The following is a 22592-nucleotide window of genomic DNA, read 5'->3' as shown; positions in this document are numbered from 1 at the left end:
TCTGTGGACCTTAATGACCAAATGAATAGAATAAACACAAATAAAAAGTACGGCATGACATCACAGCTTTGAGCTTTTGGGCCTGTGGCTCCCCGGCTAAAAGAGCCTGCTGTATCCATAATTAGGGCTCCTGGTCTAATGGGCCACCTGGCCTGAGAAAAGGACTTATTTCTGGTCATTATTTAGGTAGCGCACACATATTTTGAATGCCTTCGGCAGAGTTCAAATGAGCCATTTTAATCTAGATTGTAGGATTGCATTATATACAGTAATATACAAATAGAAAAGTTTGATTAATTAAGCTTATTTTTCATGATTCATCTTGATCATTACGCAGATAAATATACAAATTTGTTATGACTCTCACTGGAAATGTTAATTAATAAGGATAGAGCCATTTAGAGTGTAGTAGAGAATTTTACAACGCAAGACACTACCACCAAGTATCCCACCACAATTTCAGCCCACACTACCCCAGGGTATGCATGCAAACACAGCCCAGTCATATGCTAGATTTCTTTCACCACAAGTAGTCTTGTTTCTTTGAGCATCTTGAATTGTCATTTAAAATTAATCATTGGTAATGTCCAATCTCACTCGCACACGCACACAAACACGACCACAATGGAAACAAGACCCCATGACGACTTTGTGTTATCATTTATCATTCATATCATCATCTGACTGTACCTTACTTGAGTATTTCCAATTTCCAGTACTTGTACTTCTACTCCACTACATCTACATTAGAAAACATACAGTAACCACTTAAACCCTATACATTTCGGCCATTTGAAAATAGCTAATCTACAAGCGTTGCGTCTCTGTTGCGACGCATTGTGAGCTTGTAGATCAATTTCAATTCAATACATTTTGTACACATTTTGAACCTGTGAAATGGGACATTCTGCAATATGAGTACTTTTACTTTTAGTACTTTAAGTACATTTTGATGCCGATACTTTTCTACTTTTATTCAAGTACATTTTCAATTCCGTACTTTTACTTGTAACGAAGTAGTTCTAAATTGCAGATTTGCAGTATTGGTACTTTTACTTAAGTAAAACAATTGAGTACTTTTTCCACCACTGTACATTTCTGACTATAAAGTATTCAAACACACGCACTGATCTCTCTCTCTGGATGTCATTGTTGTTGTTGAGGGTATTGTTCACAAAGTTTCCACTAATTAAACATACATGCAGCCATCTGTCTACACTGTTGTAGAATCTTGAGCAATGTAGACAGAGAGCTGATTGTGTCAAATAGTCACAGTAGGCCTATAGCGGTCTCTTTAATCTACTGGTACTGTGATCATCAATCAACATCACTCATCTTCGTCTCGCCCTCTCACTGGTGAGCAACGGTGTTGATTTCGTCGACTAAAGCTATGACGAAAAAATAATAATGACAAAAACTAAATAAAAACTAAGCTATGATGACAAAAACCAAGATTAAATAATTTACAATTTCGTCAACAAATAAAAACTAGACGAAGATGTTAGGGAGGGACTATAGTGGAGAAGAGATCCGGTAGAATTAAAAGACAAGTGATTTCACCTAATTCAGTTTTAATTCGTTTTTAGAGCCGACTTTCTAGTTTTTTATTTAAATGCTAATAGTTTTAGTTAGTTTTTTGTATTAGTTTTAGTGTTGGTTTTATTTACACTTTGGGTAATTTGTCAGGTGCAGGATTGAAAAGGTAAGTATCGTGTAATAAAAACGTAACAATAGATTTAAAATGTATTCAGTTACAGATGAACCACCAACCATCCATAAACTAAAACTAAGGGCATTTTGTGAATAATTTCACTTCGCTTTAGTCTGTTTTGTAAACACACAATACCGTTCCGGTTACTAGTTATTTCGTTCGGTTTATTTTTATTATTTTATTGTAAAGCACTTTGGTACAACTTGTTATTTAAATGTGCTATAGAAATAAAGATGGTATGGTATGGTTAACGGAAATGTTTATTCAATTTTAGTTTTAACTTTGCTTTGGCTTGTTCAATAGAGAAATTGCTCTGAAAACAACAGTTCAGTACAGTATGGACACTATGAGTCAGACTTGGGGGGGGGGGTCCCAAGTTTTCCCGACCGTGAATCTATAACCGTGCGTCACCAGGATCATTGATATGGTCATCATTTGCCACGCCTGTGACCACCGGCGATCTGATAGTCAAAGTACGCCTTGTTGGTAAAGTTAATCAAAAATATAAAAAGGCGGGACAATTTACAGTGGCCAATCAATGACGACAGCGTTGACATACAGTAGGGCCAGTTTGTCAAAAAGCAGGTCTCTAAATAGGAAGGCTACTTGAGGCGGCAATTCAACTTCTTGCTGGTCATCAGACTCAGGACTCCAGTCACAGTGCCGGAAAAAAAACCCAGACGCCTATCAATTGCAAGGTACTGTATGCTCATTTAATGATCAATTGTGTCAATTTTCCCTCTGAATTTGTGAAAAAATGTGTAGTTTGATTGAATCTATGTGAACTGAATGTTTTGAGCTAGTGAACTTTCACAACATGAACTGCCAATAAATCAACTCATCTAAAGTGAACCGAGCCGAAATTACAACTTTGCTGTGACTACACAACAGTGTTGATTTTGACAGCAGATTTAGTTTAGTGACATAGTTTAGTGACTTTCATTTAGTTTTACTCATAAGACCCGAGTGCAACCAAGCACAAAATGACTTGTCTTTTAGTTCTACTGGATCTCTTCTCCACGCACTAATACCTCCACAATGTTTTTGTCTTTTTATTTGTTGACAAAATTGTCAATATATTTAGTATAGCTTAGTTTTTATTTAGTTTTCATCAGTGAAAAAAAAGGTACTAAAAAGGTCATAGTCACAGATATAGTAGGCCTACAGGTGAGTTAAATATATTAAATCTGTACAAAATAGCCCTGACATATACAAAAGCCAGGTATGTTCTCCAGTTTAATTTAAAGAGAGGAGAAGCAAGCACTCACAGTAACAGAATATCGGGTGCACGGTTCTGGTAGAAATAGTCTATAGAAAGGAATACCAGCACTCACTCTTGATCCATCTAGGATTCTTAGTTTATTCATAGTTCTCCCCCCAGCAGGAGCAACAACAGAACGTTTCGGCACGTAGGCCTTCCTCAGCTATCCTCACTATTTAATGTTCTGGCTTTATATGTTTTTAATACTTTTTGTTTTCAGTGTTTCACACTTATTCTTTATTATCAGTGTGTAGAAATGGCCTCTGCCCGTGGTCTCCTGTCTGAAGAGCAGTTCCTGTGTTCCATCTGTCTGAATGTGTTCACCGATCCAGTCACCACTCCATGTGGACACAACTACTGCAAGACCTGCATCACACACTACTGGGATGCCAACAAGCTGTGCGACTGCCCCATTTGTAAGGAAGTGTTCAAAAAACCAGAGCCAAGGGTCAACATGTTCATATGTGAGATAGTTGCTCAGTTTAGAAAGTTTGCTCAAGTCGAAGTTAAAACCAACACAACCCGAGAGCCTGCAAAACCAGATGAAGTCTCCTGTGACGTCTGTACCAAGACCAAGCTCAAGGCTCTGAAGTCCTGCCTGGTGTGTCTGGCCTCCTACTGTGAAACTCACCTGGAGCCTCATCAGAGGGTCACAGCGTTAAAACAGCACAAACTGATCGACCCTGCGGAGAACCCGGAAGACTTTATGTGCAACGTACACGAGAGACCTCTGGAGCTGTTCTGCGAGAGGTGCCTCGTTTGTATTTGTCAGTTGTGCACCGAGTCAGACTACGAGGAACATCAAGTTTTGCCTCTGAAAGAGGCATATGAAGGAAAGAAGGCTGAGCTGGGAAAGATGGAGGCTGAAGTTCAGCAGATGATCCAGGAGAGACAACTGAAGGTTCAGGAGATCGAACACTCAGTAGAGCTCAGCAAGAAAGACGCAGACAGAGAGATGGCAGACGGTGTGCAGGTGTTCACCACTCTGATCAGCTGCATTGAGAGAAGCCAGGCTGAGCTCATCGATGGGATTGAAGAGAAGCAGAAAACCACAGAGAAACAGGCTGAATGCTTCATTAAAGAGCTGCAACAAGAAATCACCAAGCTAAAGGAGAGAAGCTCTGAGCTGAAGCAGCTCTCGCACACTAAAGACCACCTCCACCTCCTCCACAACGTCCAATTAATCAACAACCTTCCACTCGCGATTGACTGGAAACATGTCAATGTCCACCAGTCTTCATATGTGGGGACTGTGAGGACGGCTGTGGCTCAGCTCATATCACTCAGTGAAGAGGTGGAGAAGAATCTGGGTGATGCTGAGCTAAGGAGGGTCCAGCAATATGCAGTGGATGTAACTTTGGACCCTGACACAGCAAACTGCAAACTCATCCTGTCCGAGGATGGAAAACGAGTGCATTACGGAGACATAAAGAAGAATCTCCCATACAACAAAAAGAGATTCTCTTTTTGTGTCTACGTCTTAGGAAAACAAAGCTTCTCCTCGGGACGATTTTACTTTGAGGTGCAGGTTAAAGGGAAGACTGGCTACACCATAGGAGTGGCCAGAGAGTCCATCAACAGGAAGGGTCCAATCACAATGAGCGCTGATGATGGTTACTGGGCTGTGTGGTTGAGGAATGGAAATGAGTACGAGGCTCTGACCATCCCTCCCGTCCTTCTCTCTGTTACAGAGAAGCTCCAGAAAGTAGGAGTGTTTGTGGATTACGTGGGGCGTCTGGTCTCCTTTTATGATGTGGAGGCAAGAGTTCTGATCTACTCTTTCACTGGCTGCACCTTCAGTGATAAACTCTATCCTTTCTTCTGTCCTCATATGAATAAAGATGGCAAAAACGCTGCTCCGTTGATCATTGCTCCTGTCAATCTCAGGGCCGATTCATACTCCTATTTTACCGAGGTTTCGGCGCTGTAGTGCCGAAATGATTTCGGCTCGTCAGAAATTTTCATTCACACACACATTCATACACCGGAGGAAACCATGCAAGGCACCAACCTGCTCATCGGGAGCAATTAAGGGTTCAACGGCTTGCGCAAGGACACTTCATCACTAACTCGAACTGGTAATCGGCCACTCTACGCCTCAACCACACTGCCGCCAGATTAGATTATTTTGTATTCTGCTGTCGTCTGCTATTTCAGTACAGCCAAAGACTATAGTTCTCCATACCAGTCGGGTGCCCAGACGGTTACGCCACCGCCTGGGCCAAGGGAGCATTTTGATTAAAATATATTCCCACCCTGGCTGTGTGACTATTAAACTCAACATTTTCAATTATTATTCTGCAGGCATTATGTCCAAAAGGAATAACAACATTTTATTGTCAGTCTTGTACCTCAATGCAAATACTACAGTTAATAAAAATATATAAATGCCTGATTATGATGTTAATTGTCTTATGTAGCCGCATTTAGCAATACAGATGACTGAAAATGTGATTCTTGAAAATAAATATGTGCACATTTTACTAGTTTGTAGTGCAAAAAAACCCCCTCAAGAATGATTAGTTTGTTTTTGTTATTGTTTCTTAGAATGTATTATTATATTACAAATCCAATTTTTACATAGATCGTATACACACTTGTTACACCTGGGCCTCATCTGGTTATATTTGTTATATTTCAGAAAACACTTGCAAGCCATGTCTATAATGCGTTATAAACATACTTGATTATAATATGGTCATGAATACTCATGATTGACAGAGGGGGGGGAGAGGAAAGACTTGTAAGTGAAATGGCAACTGCATTTTTTTTTATTGTGTTAGCGAATGTGCATACAAGGACATTAAAACGCAAATGCATCGTTAGCATAAAGTTTCCATCCTTTTGTGCTGCTGGAAAACCCAAACCATTACCGTCTATCATTAATAATAACAATAATAAAGTACAATACTAAGTACAATCACCAAAAGTCTCCCAGAAATAATCAGTCATTTGCAGTGTAAAAAAGGGACATTCACATCAAGCACCATAACCACACAGTATAAATACAGATTTTATAAATACCGCTTTTCACTGTCCTGTTTGTCTTCTTCCTATGGGAATCCATGAAAATGCAGTGGTGCACTTGATGTTGGTCAAATGAAGCTATAGATGACAACCAAAACAGGCAAGCTGCATGTGTTCACTCCACATGCGTGCGTGATTTCAGATTTTATCAGACTATCGCGCCCAGGGGGCCCGTTGGATGTGTAGCCTACGCATGTCCTGGGTGCCGCGGAATACTTTGATAATATTTTGAATTTATCAATATAATTTTAAACCACGTAAGCCCTCTATACTTAGTAAGATGGACCGCCAGACTTCCTTGCCAAAAATAGCCGATAGTAGATCGGCTATTTTTGGTGAAGGTTCCCCCCAGAATAGGGATGCTGGGGTTCAAGTAGTTAAATGACAAGTATGGAGTTATTTTCAAATCTATCATAATGGACTACTATTCTCTGAAGTTTTCCCTCGTGACATAAACTGTATCTTAGGGGGGAAAGATTGACTTAATTTATATGACATAAATGTAATTTAAACGTTACAGTTCTAGTGCTGGGCGTGAACAGCCCAGAGTGCTAGTGCATTCATGCTCTGGCCTCCTGCTGGGGACCTCTGGTAGTGCGTTCATGCTCTGGCCTCCTGCTGGGGACCACTGGTGGCTCTCTGTAACAGCTGCAGCATGATGGGATAGATGGGAGCAAACTCTTTCCCCTGGCGAGCTCTCACCGACTGGACATAGGCCTCCAGCGCGCCCCTGAGAGAGAGACAAAGAGAGAGACACAGACAGACACACACACACACACACACACACACACACACACACACACACACACACACACACACACACACACACACACACACACACACACACACACACACACACACACACACACACACACACACACACACACAGAGAGAGAGAGAGAGATAATGAATGAATGAATGAATGAATGAATAAATGAATGAATGAATGGGGGTGTAACGATACATTTTAACAGCGACGATGTATCACGACACATGGTTGACGATACGATACATGGACGATATTGGTTCATTATGGCAATACGATACGATTAAATGATTTAGTAAGTAATTAAACCCCCCTTAAAACTATTTATATAGTGCAATACCATGCACAAAAATGTAGTATTCATTTAATACAATCGATTATTAGCATAGCAAAACAATTCGATATCGAATATTTGCATTGCAAAACGATACGATAGGATACATAGTCAATGTTGCCGTTTTCATTTCGATATACTTTGATTCTAAAATTCAATTTTTCGATGCAGTTACTACATCGTTACACCCCTATGAATGAATGAATGAATGAACTATGAAGGCAGAATATAATCAAATCGGATATCGATATTTGACAGAAATGTCATGCCGCCCATCCCTACAATGTAGCGCCCCCGGGAAAAATTGCCTGAAAGCGGCCTGGGCAATGAATTACCCCGTTTGCATCCTTGTGTTTATGCCCTTGACCTCTTATAATTATAACAATTTAATGCCATACACTCCGAAAACCAGCCTCAAACACCACAAGGCAGTCCCTCAAGTGGAACCCCCAAGGGAAAAGAAAAAGAGGTCGACCACAGAACACCTGGCGCAGAGACCTGGAGGCAGATGCGAAAACTATGGGCCACACTTGGGGACAGCTGGAAGTGTTGGCTGAGGACCGAGATACTTGGAGAACTCTTGTTGGCGGCCTAAACCCCAGAAGGGGTAATAGGCGTAAGTAAGTAAGTAAATGCACAACTCAAACTTTTCTGCTCCATGTTCAAAGAAAACCTCAATAAATACAGTAATAGTAAATAAACAAATAAATAAAACCTTCTGAGAGTGAGAATCTGCATGACTATATTTAAACCACCAGGGGCTGCTCATTCACCACACTTAACTCTTAGCAAGATGCACATGCTCCAGATTTTACAGACTTCCTCAACTCTTTTCTAGGTCAGAGGCCCACTTTTAGCGGCTCACCCATCTGACCACTTCTACACATGTTAAAGGTACACCCATCTCACTTCAACACATGTTCTTTGGTTAGTGTTAAAAAGCACTGTGTTGTGACAGTACTCATTGCTATAAAGTGTTTGTTCAGTAATGGGGACACGGAACTAACAAGCAATGTTTACTACTGTATCAGAATATCCTTTTAACAAAAAACCTTTAGTTTTAACCAAAGAAATACCACTTACCATACCTTTAAGCCATCAATAGTGTCAGGCTTTGATCAATGGAACTAACGGACGGTATCACATTTTTATTTTAAATGTTTATACGAATGTTATATTATTGTTAAAATCTTATTCTGTGGTCATTTTTTCGGTGGTCCACATGCAATATCCCCACAGCCCACTGATTACGACATGCGTATGATGATTGTTGCGAGCCAGTGGAAGGGTATTAGGGTAGCCCACCTGATGAGGGTCAGCCTGTCCTTCTCTGATGGATGGTCATCCATCCACTGGGAGTAGCGGGCGATAGACCACTCTGCCCTCTGTGTAGAAGACAGGCCGTAAAGTTAAAATACACACACTCTCATGCTCCATCCATGTTGATAACGTTGACTGAAACTATGACGATGTCCGTCAGCTGCCTTCCATTCACTGACAAAAAAAGCTAAATAAAAACTAAAGAACTAAGCTATGGTGACTAAAACCAAGACTAAATTGATTGACAAACAGATAAAAACACCAAAAGACAAAAGAAAGTCTAGAAACAAAAAGTATTTTGTTTCCAGTTCATTTTGGAATGAATTTTGGGGTCTTCAAAAAAAAAAAAGTTCTCCACTGCATCCGTAGGCAGTGAGGGACATACAGACTGAATCAATGTTGGCAGTAAATGAGATATCACAATCAGTGCCGGGATTCCTTCAAAATAGAAGCTCTGGGGTGCCGGAAAGACATGGCCGCTTTTACTCTGAACCCCCACCCCCCGCTAGCTTACGTTGGTCTCAATTCTATTATATCGCTAGAAGCTCCAAAGCGTTCATATTTTGAACGAGAGGCATGTTGAAGTGCAGGGAGGGGATGGATTAGGGTGTACAGTACATTTCATCTCATGCTGCTGTTACTGTCCAGCTGTGTGAGTAGAATACCTGGTGAGGAGGCTACAGTCCACTACTGTCCAGCTGTCTGAGTACTGAGTAGAATACCTGGTGAGGAGTCTACAGTCCACTACTGTCCAGCTGTGTGAGTACTGAGTAGAATATCTGGTGAGGAGGCTACAGTCCACTACTGTCCAGCTGTGTGAGTACTGAGTAGAATATCTGGTGAGGAGGCTACAGTCCACTACTGTCCAGCTGTGTGAGTACTGAGTAGAGTACCTGGTGAGGAGGCTACAGCTGTGTGAGTACTGAGTAGAGTACCTGGTGAGGAGGCTACAGCTGTGTGAGTACTGAGTAGAGTACCTGGTGAGGAGACTTGAGCTCCGGAGGGGCTCTGGTGAAGAAGAAGTGCAGCAGAGTGCTGTAAGGGATCAGGTCTCCAACCACCGGGCTGCTGGCTATCAACTCACTGGTCTGAAACAGCAGGGGCCTGCCGCACAAGCGCACACGTACACACACACACACACACACACACACACACACACACACACACACACACACACACACACACACACACACACAGTGTTGATTTCGTCGCCTAAAACTATGATGGTAAATGTTCGTCGGCTACCTTTTTTCACTGAAGAAAAACTAAATAAACCCTAAGCTATGATGACTAAAGCTAAGACTAAATATATACTGACAATTTCGTCAACAAATGAAAACTAGACTAAATAGGGAGGGACCAGTGGAGAAGAGATCCAGTAGATTTAGAACTAAAAGACAAGTCATTTGATGTCTCGTCGCAATCGGGTGTTGCGATCTGAAAATAGCAGCTCTACAAGCTCACAAGGCGTCGCAGCGTACAGTAAGCTTGTAGATTGGGTATTTTCAGCGTAAAATCTGCCATTATGAGTATGACGCCATCAAGGCCCACCAAAATACATTTTCGTCAACAAAAACAACTGTAGACTTAGGGCCGATTCATACTCCTATTTTACCTCTGTTTCGGCGCTGTAGTGCCGAAATGATTTCGGCTCGTCAGAAATTTTCAGTAGCACCGAAGAGCCGACTTTAGGACGGTACCCGCCCCCCCCCGAACCTCAAATGACGTCAAATTGTAGGCTCTACAGAGCCGAACCGACTTTTATTCGGCTCTAAAATAGGAGTATGAATCGGCCCTAAGTCGACTAAGACTAAAACATTTCAGATGACAAGTTTTGTTCAAAAGACTTTGACTAAAACAAAAAGACAAAACAAAATTGCTGTCAAAATGAACACTGACACAAACACAATGCATTTTTTTGTGTTAGACTACAATACAGACTACTGGAAAGCCTAAAGCTCGAAACATACTCCATGGGAGTGTGTAAACGCAAATGACGCCTCCGTTTGACATAGTGCAGCTATTATTATAATTCTCATGTGCACACTATCTGTAACGCTATATGAATATTTATATATATTTTTGTATCACACATTTCGATACATAAAATACACACCTGAAGGACCGTAACATACGGTAAGGTTTCCCCAGCTCAGACACTCGCCTGCACATTGGAGCCACTGCCAGCTCCATCTAAGAATGCACACGCACGCACGCACAAAAATACAAATTATACATACTACTGCTGCTGGTAGTAGTGCTATGCCTGAACTATGAGAAAGAAACTGACACACTCAAGTAAAGTAAAAGTACCACAAAATCATAATTGACTAAATGTACTTCCACATGTGCGCACCGGAAGAGGAATGCGTCCCTAACCTGTAGTAGTGCAAAGTACATTTACTATAGCACTGTACTTGAATGTTACTTTATTGGAATGTTTCCAATTTTCTGTACTTTTACTTCTACTCTACATCTCAGATCCTTTTACTCACTAAATTAGTTTGAACACAGTTACAGTACTAGTAGCTTTCTAGATTTGTATTACTGTATTACAAAATGACGTACATTACACACTTCAGCTCACTATACTAGACATTTCGTCCATTTGAAAATAGCGGATCGTAGATCCGCTATTTTCAAAAGAATTGTATACATTTCAAGACTTGAAATACCAAAAGTATTTTTACTTTTGGTATTTTAAGTATATTTTGATGCTTTTGTACTTTTACAAAAGGACATTTTGAATTCCGTAGTATTTCTACATTGCAGTATTGATACTCTCACATTTAGGACTGAGGTCGATTCTAAAAAACGCCTTCTAAACCCTGGAAAAACTATACTGTACATACAGTAGCAACAAAAAAAACCAAAATAGGTTCCCATCCAGAAAGGGTCAAAAATAAAAAAGTAATTGTTCCGCCGGCTCACCTGTGCAAAGTCGGCGGCCAGCCTCATCTTGCCTCCCTCGCCGAGCGGGCGCAGCAGGCTGGCGTGGCGCAGGAACAGCAGGACGGCGCGCCGCGCGATGGCCTCCGTGCTGTCGTAGATGAAGTCCACGCACTGGAAGTGGCAGAAGTAGTCGGCCATCACCCTGGAGATGAAGCCCTGCAGCTCCTTCATGTACAGGGAGACGGGCACGTCAGGCTTATCGGGGCTGCTCAGGGCGCTGCAGGACACACAGTTTACAATGTGTTACTCTTCATATGATGCTCAGGGCGCTGCAGGACACACAGTTTACAATGTATTACTCTTCATATGATGCTCAGGGCGCTGCAGGACACACAGTTTACAATGTGTTACTCTTCATATGATGCTCAGGGCGCTGCAGGACACACACACACACCCATGGCCCGGTTTACAATGTATTACTCTTCATATGGCCATCAGTGGCGTGCACAGATAGACACTAGGGGGTGCTAGACCCCCTGCCCTTTTGGCAATGTGCCCTTTTTTCTCCTTTTTTGTACAGTGTACACTGTACAGTATGTGGACCATGGTGACATTGATCAATTCTTGATAATAAAAAAAAAAGCTTCTAAGATTATTATTTAGGCCCCGAAATCTATAAATATCACACTATTAAGGCAACTGGCCGGTTCCACGCGCTGCACAAGGTGTCCTTTTTTCAGTTGAGCACCTGCCCCTCTAAACGTCTGTGCACACCACTGCACCACGCTCTGACTTTAGGTGCGTTACCTGTTCAAAACATATCAAATAAATAACGGTAGTGGGTCAAACACGCCAAGACTTCAGTTCAAAATATGTAATTCATTTTTGAACAGGGACAATAAACGTTTCGGCTATCCAGCCTTCATCAGTGTGATGAAATAAATATTTTGAACTGAAGTCTTGGTGTGTGAGACCCACTACAGTTTACAATTTAGCCATTTAGCAAACGCACTTACTCCAGAGCGATTTACAGTAGAAGGTAATGCATTTGATTAATTCTAACGGTAGAATATCCAAAGAAAATCAATAAAAAACACAAACACAAAAGGGAGAGGAAATGATCGCTCCTCCCTTAGTCAAGTGACTACCCCGACCTCTTTATGAACCTCATCTTTTTTCTCCCAACCTGTACACATCTTTTTTATTATTTTTTGATGATTTGAATTTGTTATTTTTCCATGTCATGATAATAAATTGAATACCCAGGACCTGAATGGAAACAAGACCGCAAGGACATTTTTCAGTGATTTCCTTTTGGACCAAGTGTTTGACTATACTCTGTACCGTACATTTCTGACAAATAAAGTATTCAATCAATATTCAATACGCACACGCACGCCTCGCGACACGCTCCATATATTGCCGTGTCCATATATGACGGTCAATACACTTGATTTCTCAACAGGCCCGAAGATTAAGGCCCGGCCCTACCTGGGCAGACACTGCCCCCGCTGCCACCCTTAGATCTCCATATATGGAGCTGACCTGTTCGGACATTCCATATGTTGATCTGACCTCATCAAACCCTGTACACTCAAGACACGCTCCATATATGGCCAGTACAGAATTCATTCCATATGTTGTTCTGACCACCGTGTGTGCATGTGTGTGCACACGCGTGTGGCGGTATATCCTCACCCAGAGAAGTCCTCCTGGTGCAAGGTGATGATGATGGCTTCTATGGAGTCGCTGACGGACTGCAGTAGAGGCTGCACCGCACTGCTCATCAGGGCCTGCACCCCCTACACACACACACACACACACACACACACACACACACACACACACACACACACACACTGTAGTACAGTATGAACAGTACAGGCCATTACCTTCTGGCGCCTCTTTTCCAAAGGCCCTCGGCGCCGAGATCGCCGTTGGACGCCAATTTTAATATGAATTGATTACGATGATCAATCGTGTCATGTATGCGTTCAACACTCCGGTAGCGGTCCGTTGAAAAAACAAAATAAAAACGGAAATGGAAAACCCGCAGATCTCATGCTGTCTAGATTCTTCTTTTTAGACCAAAACCAAGCTTGATTTTCGGCTCATTTCTCCAAACGATATGATCCTAGCTTAGAAAAAGTATGTTTTGGGTGGATTAAATGACATTCGCGGGACATGTTACACATGTTATTCCTGACACGCAGTTTCCGGCCAAATCGGCTTTCAATTTAAGAGTCTCGCCCATAGAGATATAAGGATGGCGCTCTATACCTGGATGGTGCCAATACCTACATCCAGAAAAGGGATTACTATAGTCTTCTGCGGCCCAACCCCAAATCCCAGGCAGTCACACAACCAAACAAGAAAAAGTGCCCCTCGGGCACGCACACACACACACACACACACACACACACACACACACACACACACACACACACACACACACACACACACACACACACACACACACACACACACACACACACACACACACACACACACACACACACACACACACACACACACACACACACACACACACACACACACACACACACACACACACACACACACACAGAATGAATGCAAAACATACTCTCTCCCCATGCCTTCGGCCTGGTGGAGACAATTAAAAGAGCACTTGACCCATTTTCAATCTTATCTTCATATAATTGGGCCTCATTGATGGTCATTATAAGATGGCATTATTTCTGTCTACTCATTCTGGTCAGTATTGATGGGATAATATATGGACATGGGGATTCATTCTGGTCATTGATGGGATAATATATGGACATGGGGATTCATTCTGGTCAGTATTGATGGGATAATATATGGACATGGGGATTCATTCTGGTCAGTATTGATGGGATAATATATGGACATGGGGATTCATTCTGGTCAGTATTGATGGGATAATATATGGACATGGGGATTCATTCTGGTCAGTATTGATGGGATATATGGACATGGGGATTCAAAGCTGCAAGAAACTGCAGAAAGTTAGCATGCTGAAATAGAAGTTGTTCTATGTTGCATTCTATGACTATGACTAATATACTGACCAGTCAACAAATAAAAACTAGACTAAAATGTTAGGAAGGGACTAGTGGACAAGAGATCCAGTATAAGTCATTTTACACTTGGTTGCATCCTGAAAATAGCAGATCTGCAAGCTTGTAGATCGGCAGATGTAAAAACAGTCATTACGACGGCATCAAGGCCTGACAAAATATATTTAGTCGACTAAATCAACTGTAGATTTAGTCAACTAAAATCCTATGTTATTTAGTCGACTAAAACTAGACTAACGCTAAGACATTCCAGGTGACTACTAAATTAACACTATTCAAGAGACTATGACTAAAACTAAAATCGGTGACGGTGATGACAGTGTACTCCGCTGTATTCTACTGGAGAGAAGAAGGGTGGCGGGTGCTCAGATCGGAGAGCCAATAGGACTTACTGGCTGATCCAGCCGGCACCCGCCCCCTCTACACCAGATATAACTGGTGTAGAGGGGGCGTGTGCCTTTTTATAATGACCATTAGTGAGGACCAATTATAGATAGGTTGGACAGAGTAGCTCCCCCCCCCCACCCCTCCAACAGCTATACTATGCCAGGTCATCACGGTTGCCACAGCAACTCGACGGGTGGCTATTTCAGGGAGCGCCGGTTGGCCGACAGAATGGCATTTGACAAAGTGCATTGATGGCCTTGAGTTCTGTACATAAACCCTATATGGTTGAGTGGGGTGAGAAAGGTAGGCACGTTTCTGAACTGTCCACAGCTCTGGTGCCATTTTATAGTAATAATAATATTCATATTAATAATAAGTATTATTATTTGTATAGGCCCTTTCAAGAACAATATCACAAAGTGCTTGCCTGAAGAATCCACAACACAAACCATGCGTGAAATACATTCAAAGTAAGAGGCCTGGGGTTTATATTAACAGGAGTTTTATAATAAGGTACGTTTTCAGAATGGATTTAAAACAGGGATAGGGTATTTTTAACGGGGACAGTATTGGACATATTAACTGCTTCACATCAGAGGATCACTGCTACTTGATTCTTTTTTTTTTTATCAATAATTTTTATCCCACGATTTTGTAACCCAGTTTTTTATTTTCACCCAGTGCCAATTATCTAATGTAATCCTGGGCGCTACACTTCCTCTGCCAACCTGGGGGGCAGCGGACTGACCTCATGCCTCCTTCTATGCATGAGGAGTCCAAGCTGCTTCTTTTCACCTGACAGAGGGGAATTTCCCCGGCCGGACGTAGCGCGTGGAAGGGACACATTATTCCGACCAGTTCCTTTCCCCATCAACAGGCGCCCCGGCTGGCCAGGGGGAGGTAGTTTTAGAGACCAGGATTACGGCATGTTTTTGTGAGGGTATCTACCCTAGGGGACACGGGGAGAACATGCAAACTCCACACAGAGGGGCCCTATCGCCAACCCCCGCCTCGGGTATGGGCACTGATGACGCGGAGGAGGGAACACGCCGCCAGTGCCCACAGCGTCCCCAGCGGGAATCGAACCCAGGACCTTCTAGCTGTGAGGCGACAGCACTACCAACTGTGCCACCGTGCCCCCCCACTGCTACTTGATTCAAAGTTGTTTACTCACCCCTGGAAATTGTAGGAAATTAGAATGTTGGAAATGGAACATTATCAGCCAATTAACGTGAGTTACATAAATCCTTTATTTCGGGATTAGTCCGTTCACACTAGCCTCAATAACATTTGAACCACGGCGCAAGGCGCCGCAGCCATATAGTGGCATTTTTCCTTTCTTTTCTTTTTCACTCTGGCTTTTTCAGGTTTTCGGGCCTAACATTATGGTTATTGTTAGGGTCGGGCCGAGCCTCAGGCCGACCCAGTTAGGGTAGGGCCGGGCCTTCATTTTCAGGCCCAATGAGAACTCTAATGTGAATTCAGCCTGCTCTCCAACTAAAAAAAACACATGGCTGAAACACTGAACCTTGCTGACTGGACATTCCCTTTCTTTCATGGACTAGCTCCTAATTATCCATTTTGGGTATTTAAAAAGGTATTTTTCTAAAAATATTTTCATCTTAAGGTATTATTAATTATATTGAACCTTCTCCTAAAAAGTATTCCTGTTAAAGCTAATTCTTAACTTAATAATTTAAAGGTTTTATACTGATTTTGGGACAATTACATGGTAAAAGGCTCCATGTCTGGGTTTTTAATGAGACTGAGTACTTTTTGTACTCCGATTACTTTCAGTGGTATTTTTACATTTTGGTTTCCTGCATGGCTGGTTTTCCTTCTACCTGAGTTATCGAAGTTAATATACAGTCCTTTCTAATTAGCACAATTAATTAGTGTATATAATTATTTACTTAACAAAGCTGTAGATGCATAACACATACGACCAGGAGTATCTGTACTTTGACTCAAATAGTGCAGTTGAGTAATGTTGTCCAGCACTGACTGTGTTACAGGTGCATACTGAGCTGTGAGAGGATTGCTGGGGGATGCTGCATTAGGTATATGTAAATACTGAGCTGTGAGAGGAGGCTGCATTACGTACTGTATACTGTATGTACGTCAGTAACGTGCACAACTTAAGTTAAAAGCATAAATTAGGTTTGTGCGCGTGCATGTGCTTGTGTGTGTGTTGTGTGTGTGTGCGTGTGATGGGCACATTAGTACTACGTACGCTGGATAAGCACAGCCCCCGACATTCTGATCCTCTTATCGGCTGTTCCGTCCGGGACAATCAATGCAAACTCAATAATATGCCTGACGAAAGTCTCTGTGTGTTTGTGTGTGTGTGGCTTGGGTTGTAGGGGAATAGTCTAACTGTGCTATTTATATTTACTATTTAAGTACGTCTCTCTGTGTGTGTGTGTGCGTGCGTGTGTTTGTGTGTGTGTGTGTGTGTGTGTGTGTGTGTGTGTGTGTGTGGATGCTTGAAGTGAGTGAACAAGCATGCGTGTATGTGTGTGTGTGTGTGTGTGTGCGCGTGTGTGATGCATCAATTAAGTCCCTGCCAGAAGCAGATAACCTGATCTTTGGTACAATCTCCTCCATAAGCTATTTGACCACAAAGTAAAAAATATATATACCGTGTGTATATATATATATATATATATATATATATATATATATATATAAAGAAATAAAGAAATAACCTAGGTGGATTGGCCTTTATGTCCTACAAACAGTCCTGAGAACAGTCTGTGTGTGTGCGTTCATGCATGTGGGTGAACTTACAATGACATTTTGAAGTGAGAGCTTCCTTGTGAAATGACAAAAGGCTCCGGAGCACATTCACAACCCACTAACACAGTGTGAGGCCATTAAGCGAGAAGCGAAATGGACACGTAAAGCAGAAAGCGCTGCCTGTTGTCCTTGGCTGTCTTTTATTGATAGGATGGAAGTAGTCTGACAGGAAATGGAGAGAGAGATGGGGGGGATAACACGCGGCAAAGGCCGTCGGGATCGGGAGTCGAACCTGCGGCGCGCCGCCAGGCTGGTTCAGCCATAGATATTTTAAAAATAGATGCCTCATTGGCTGCTGCAGAATTTATTTACACTGGTATGGCGGAAGTCACGTCACGTCACGCTGTCACTCAAGTGACTACTGGCCAATCACAGCGCATCTTTTCCGGGACTTATCAGACCCGCACATGTGCACACTCATGCTTCCGCGGGGCTTCGCAAGGAATCTCGGGAATTCTTTGCCCTCCCTTGAGCACATGCGCTCCAGAGCTACCTTTATATGTCTATGGGCTCAGCAGCCTAGGTGCCCAGACAGTTGAGCTAACCGTCCGGGCCAAATTCTTGGCTGTCATGTTAAAGGTGTAGTCGTGTATACGTGTACTATTATGTAGGGTGTTCATTTTACCTCCAGAGAGCCGGAGAGGGCCTGTTCAGCAGCCGGCGGACACGATCCCAGCCCTGAGATGACCTAGAAGTAAAAAAAACAAAAAAACACACACACATACACACACACACACACACACACAGGTCAAATGGTTAACGGGAGGCGGCAAAGCGAGACTCACACGCGACTCAGTTTGTTTAACCACTTTAAAACCTTGAGTTGCAGCTGTATACTTGGACTGCAATTTTCCCTGTACGCAAAATTCCTCACAGTTGCTCACAGTTGAGCTTGTACTGTACGTCGGAACTGTTTTTGGGCTAATGGTCAAAGTGGTTCATTTGACAGTGTGCGACGTTCTATGCCTCTGGGCTCCGACCAAATTAATCCTGGCTTCGCTTTCGGAACAGTACAAATTTGGTTACCTTGTGCTTAAATATTTAACGTGGGAGTAATCTGTTTTTACGACGCTGTTAATCACCCAGGCCGCTGCACTGGGACACAGCATGCATCTTTAATGTTGAGGGAACACATGTGTACGATATAGCTCTTTCTCCATCTCTCCTTAGTTTTAAACACTATTTATACTAACACAGTGAGTTTGGAGATTGAACATATGTGGAGCATAAATTTGTCGTTACTAGATTGATTGCACCCGCTGCCTTGTGCTGAAAGACTGCTAGAGATCGCTAAACATTTTTTGCCTAATCTGCAGCTTGTTAACAAGAGAAATGACACAGAGGAAACAGTGAACACAGGCCGTTTAAAGAGGAACATGGACAGCATAACTGTGTTTATCCTACCTGGTCTCATCAATAAAAAGACGCTGTGAAGCTGAGCTTATCCCATTTTGGACTGGAACCCTTTTTGGTGTTTTAAACATTATGTTATAATTTAGTTATTGAAAAATAGCAGATCTACAAGCTACGAGCTTGTAGGTCTGCCATTTTTGAAAAATCGTGAAAATATTTATTTCAGAAAACTGGAGGATTTAGAAGATTTTTTTTAAGGCCTAAATGGGTTATGATGCATTATGACCAGTACTTATAGTTATAAATACTTCATAAACTTTGTTACAAGTTGTTCTGCATAAAAATCTGCATTCATAACGAGTGTTATGAACCCATACAAGTGCATTATAATGCATTACAAATGTGATTATAATGCATTATAGACCGGAAAGTGTTGCCAATTTCGTTATTGTTGACCCTTTCAGCTGGCAACGACATGCCCAAAACTGGTTGAAAGGGGCTTATTCTCACACCCCCATCTACTCCCCCCCCCCACAACACCCCCCCCCCCCCCCCCACAACACACACACACACCCCTCGACCGGCTTCCTGCCATCACTATCCTGCAGAGCATTGGCATTGATTGACGCTGTGTTAATTGTGGAATGAATGGAGTGTGTGTGGGTGTGTCAAAAAGACAGATGGAACCAGCGTGTGCGCGCATGTGTGTGTGACCATGTGACTGCTGTGCGTGAATAATTCAGAAGTCTCATTCCACACACAGATGCAGTTCTGATCAGCAACATGTTAAGAAACGGAAGTAGCCTTGTATTAAGACTCTCGTACATGTATTTGATCGATTTTGACATTGATGAGAGTCTTAGTGTGCCCAGTGTCCCCAGGGTTCCCTGGACTGTCAACAGTAAAGGTCCCCACACACCGAGCGCGTTTTTCGGATTTCTAGCGGCGTTTCTCGATCGATTTTCCCAAAAACATGTCCAGTGTGCAACCACCTTAAAGCCCTTATTTCTCTGAACATGTACAAATGCAAAAAATAAGGTGCTTACCCGCTTACCCCAAATAATAACTTATGATCCCGAGTTTCTGTGCGATGTATTAGTCCGTCTTTTTCAATAAAGAAGTGTTTTAATACCATCTGTGGCCAAACGGCTTTTTTTCCCCAGTTAACTCCTACAGCCGTTGAGGGGGTTCGAAGTGGACCTTTACAAGTGGACCTTTACAGGTCCACTTGGACCAAGTGGACCGACACGTGTACGCTCTCAGAGTGATGGGTGTCCTTTTGAGAAGGACTGCCCTGCAGTAGCTCACCTTGGAGACGGCCTGCTGCAGACGATACAGAGAGTTGACCACTGCAACGTTTCTCCTCTGGCCATCAGTTAGTGGACCAATGACCTGACTGGCATCACCCTGGGTACTCAACTACGCACACACACACGCGCGCGCGCGCGCACACACACACACACACACACACACACACACACACACACACACACACACACACACATGCACGCACACATGCACGCACACAGAGGGAGAAAGAGTAGAGGGGGACAGAATCAGAATCAATCTTTATTGTCTCATCACATTACAATTAAGGTGGGTGAAAAACTCAGTAAAACGGGTGTGCAGGCTCATCATTGCAGTTTTAAAGGTAGAGAGGGAAGAACATAAAGTGCATAACATAACAAAGTGAGTGCATAATAAATAAAAGTTCATCATGGGTGCATCGTGCATGTGTGTACGACTAGGCTATAACAGTTCAGTTCAGACTGTGCAACAAAACTTAGCTCTTATTCAGCAGTCTGATTGCTGACAAGTAAAAGCTGTTCAAGAGTCTGGTAGTACAGCTCCCGATGCTCCTGAATCGCTTGCCTGGCCGTGGGTGCGGCAGCGGCATGAACAGGCTGTGGCTGGGGTGGTGAATGTCCATGATGATGCTTTCCGCTTTAGCCACGCAGCGTCTCTCATGTATGCGCTGTGCTGTTCGCACCACTCTCTGCAGTGATCTGTTTCCGCAGCGGTGCAGTTTCCAAACCACGCGGTGCTGCCACTCGTCAGGACACTCTCTATGGTGCTGCTGTAGAACGCTCTGAGGATGTCTCTGAGGAAGTCTCTGTTGGGCTTTTTACACCACTGTTTTGGTGTGTGTGGCCCACTTCAGGTCCTTGGAGATGTGTATCCCTGATATATGTGTCTATATAGATATATAGACAAACATTATCACAGATCTACCATAAGAACGTATGGCAGACCATAAGTCTCAACTAAGGGTACTTACAAACTGATTAATCGATTGAGCTTTTTACAAACTAAAAGTAAAAGTACTCATTGTGCAGAATGTGCCATTTCACAAGTTCAAAATGTATACAAAATGCGTTGCGACGCATTGTGAGCTTGTAGATCGGCTATTCTCAAATGGCCGAAATGTATAGGGTTGAAGTGGTTAATGTATGTTTTCTAATCAAAATTAAAATCCCCAAAGTAACTAGTAACTAAAGTTTTCAAATAATTGCAGTGGAGTAAAAGTGTAGTAGAAGTAAAAGTATTGGAAATTGGAAATACTCAAGTACAAATGACTCAAAATTGTACTTAAGTACAGTACTTAAGTAAAAGTACTTATAGTTACTTTCCACCACTGATTCCTCCATGCTGCCAGCTCCGGCTCTGCCTCCCGTCTGTTTGTCAGAGCCGCCGTTTCCGAGCCGCGCAGCGTGGCTGGTCACACCCGCCGTCCTACACATCTTCACTCTCGCCGGTACCCTTCTGTCACAAATCACTCCCCTCCATCCGTTCCAGCCTGCCTGCACTCTCTCCCACGCTCCCCCTTCAGAAGGAGGAGTACCCGTAGGAGTATGTGTAGTGACAAATATCACCCTCCTCGCCCGGCTTCCCTCCCCCCGCCCCGAACACGGGCCAATTATTCCTATAGACGCTCGACAAAACCGCGAAACGACCCCCCCCAGACTCCGAGGTGGTGGGCAACACACACGCAGACACACACACACACTATATACACACCAGCTGTTCAGACTTGACACAGAAGAGTTGGACGGTCTTAGCAGCGTTCTTGGCGACAGCCAGAGTGAGATGAGGATCTATTGACGCCACATTCAGCTCACTGGAAGGCAAACAACATAGTACCGTTTATTAATATAACGCAGCTTCTCGCAGCGTTGTGAGCTTGTAGATCGGCTATTTTCACACGTTTCTTTTTTATAGTGAGATTAAACGGCAAACACATCGGTATCGGCCGATATTGGCCTTAAACCAATTCATCTGTAATCGCAAATAGGATCGAATTCAGCAGATATTTAATTTTATTATAATTATGTTGAAAAATAAATAAATAAAAAGCCTGAAAAAGCTTTTTGTGATGATGTGCAAATTATATCAGTGTCTTCTGGGGAAGCTTTCGAAAGAGTCAATAGTTGGAACATTAAAAAAAAAAAACACTACATTCAAGCTGTTTATGTTGGGATATGAGCCAACATTTCAATTACGGTGCATCCCTAGTTTTGGAATAAAGAGGCATTGCTTTTTTCAAATTCAGCCTTTTTTCAGAATCGGTTACCGGCCATAATGGCAATTAATTATATCAGATATCGGCCAAAGTGTCTCATCGGCACATCCCTCGTTTTTTTGTATTCATGGAAATGATT

At 42.7% G+C, this 22592-nt stretch overlaps 2 protein-coding genes across 2 annotated transcripts in view; one reads left to right on the top strand and one right to left on the bottom strand.

Annotated features, from left to right (window-relative positions):
- Positions 1-2867: 2867 nt before the first annotated feature.
- LOC308310889 (E3 ubiquitin-protein ligase TRIM21-like) lies at positions 2868-5038 on the top strand. Its single transcript, XM_080757346.1, has one exon. The coding sequence runs from the start codon at positions 3229-3231 to the stop codon at positions 4900-4902; it is 1674 nt and encodes a 557-aa protein (XP_080613472.1). The 5' UTR covers positions 2868-3228; the 3' UTR covers positions 4903-5038.
- Positions 5039-5720: 682 nt separating this feature from the next.
- The window catches only part of cog5 (component of oligomeric golgi complex 5), a 78973-nt gene continuing 62101 nt past the window's right edge, over positions 5721-22592 (bottom strand). Inside the window, exons 14-22 of the mRNA XM_080757106.1 lie at positions 21952-22051; positions 20242-20352; positions 18206-18268; positions 13010-13113; positions 11351-11588; positions 10536-10612; positions 9397-9523; positions 8405-8484; positions 5721-6729 (exon numbers count right to left, since the gene is read on the bottom strand). Of these exons, the coding sequence (XP_080613232.1) occupies positions 6600-6729; positions 8405-8484; positions 9397-9523; positions 10536-10612; positions 11351-11588; positions 13010-13113; positions 18206-18268; positions 20242-20352; positions 21952-22051 (1030 nt within the window). The 3' untranslated portion in view covers positions 5721-6599. The remainder of the gene's footprint in view (positions 6730-8404; positions 8485-9396; positions 9524-10535; positions 10613-11350; positions 11589-13009; positions 13114-18205; positions 18269-20241; positions 20353-21951; positions 22052-22592) is intronic.

This window comes from Protomyctophum bolini (assembly GCF_963924005.1).
Source record: "Protomyctophum bolini genome assembly, chromosome: 23".
Taxonomy (NCBI): Eukaryota; Metazoa; Chordata; class Actinopteri; order Myctophiformes; family Myctophidae; genus Protomyctophum; species Protomyctophum bolini.
Note: the sequence above shows the minus strand (reverse complement) of the source record. Positions and strands in the feature narration are given on the sequence as shown.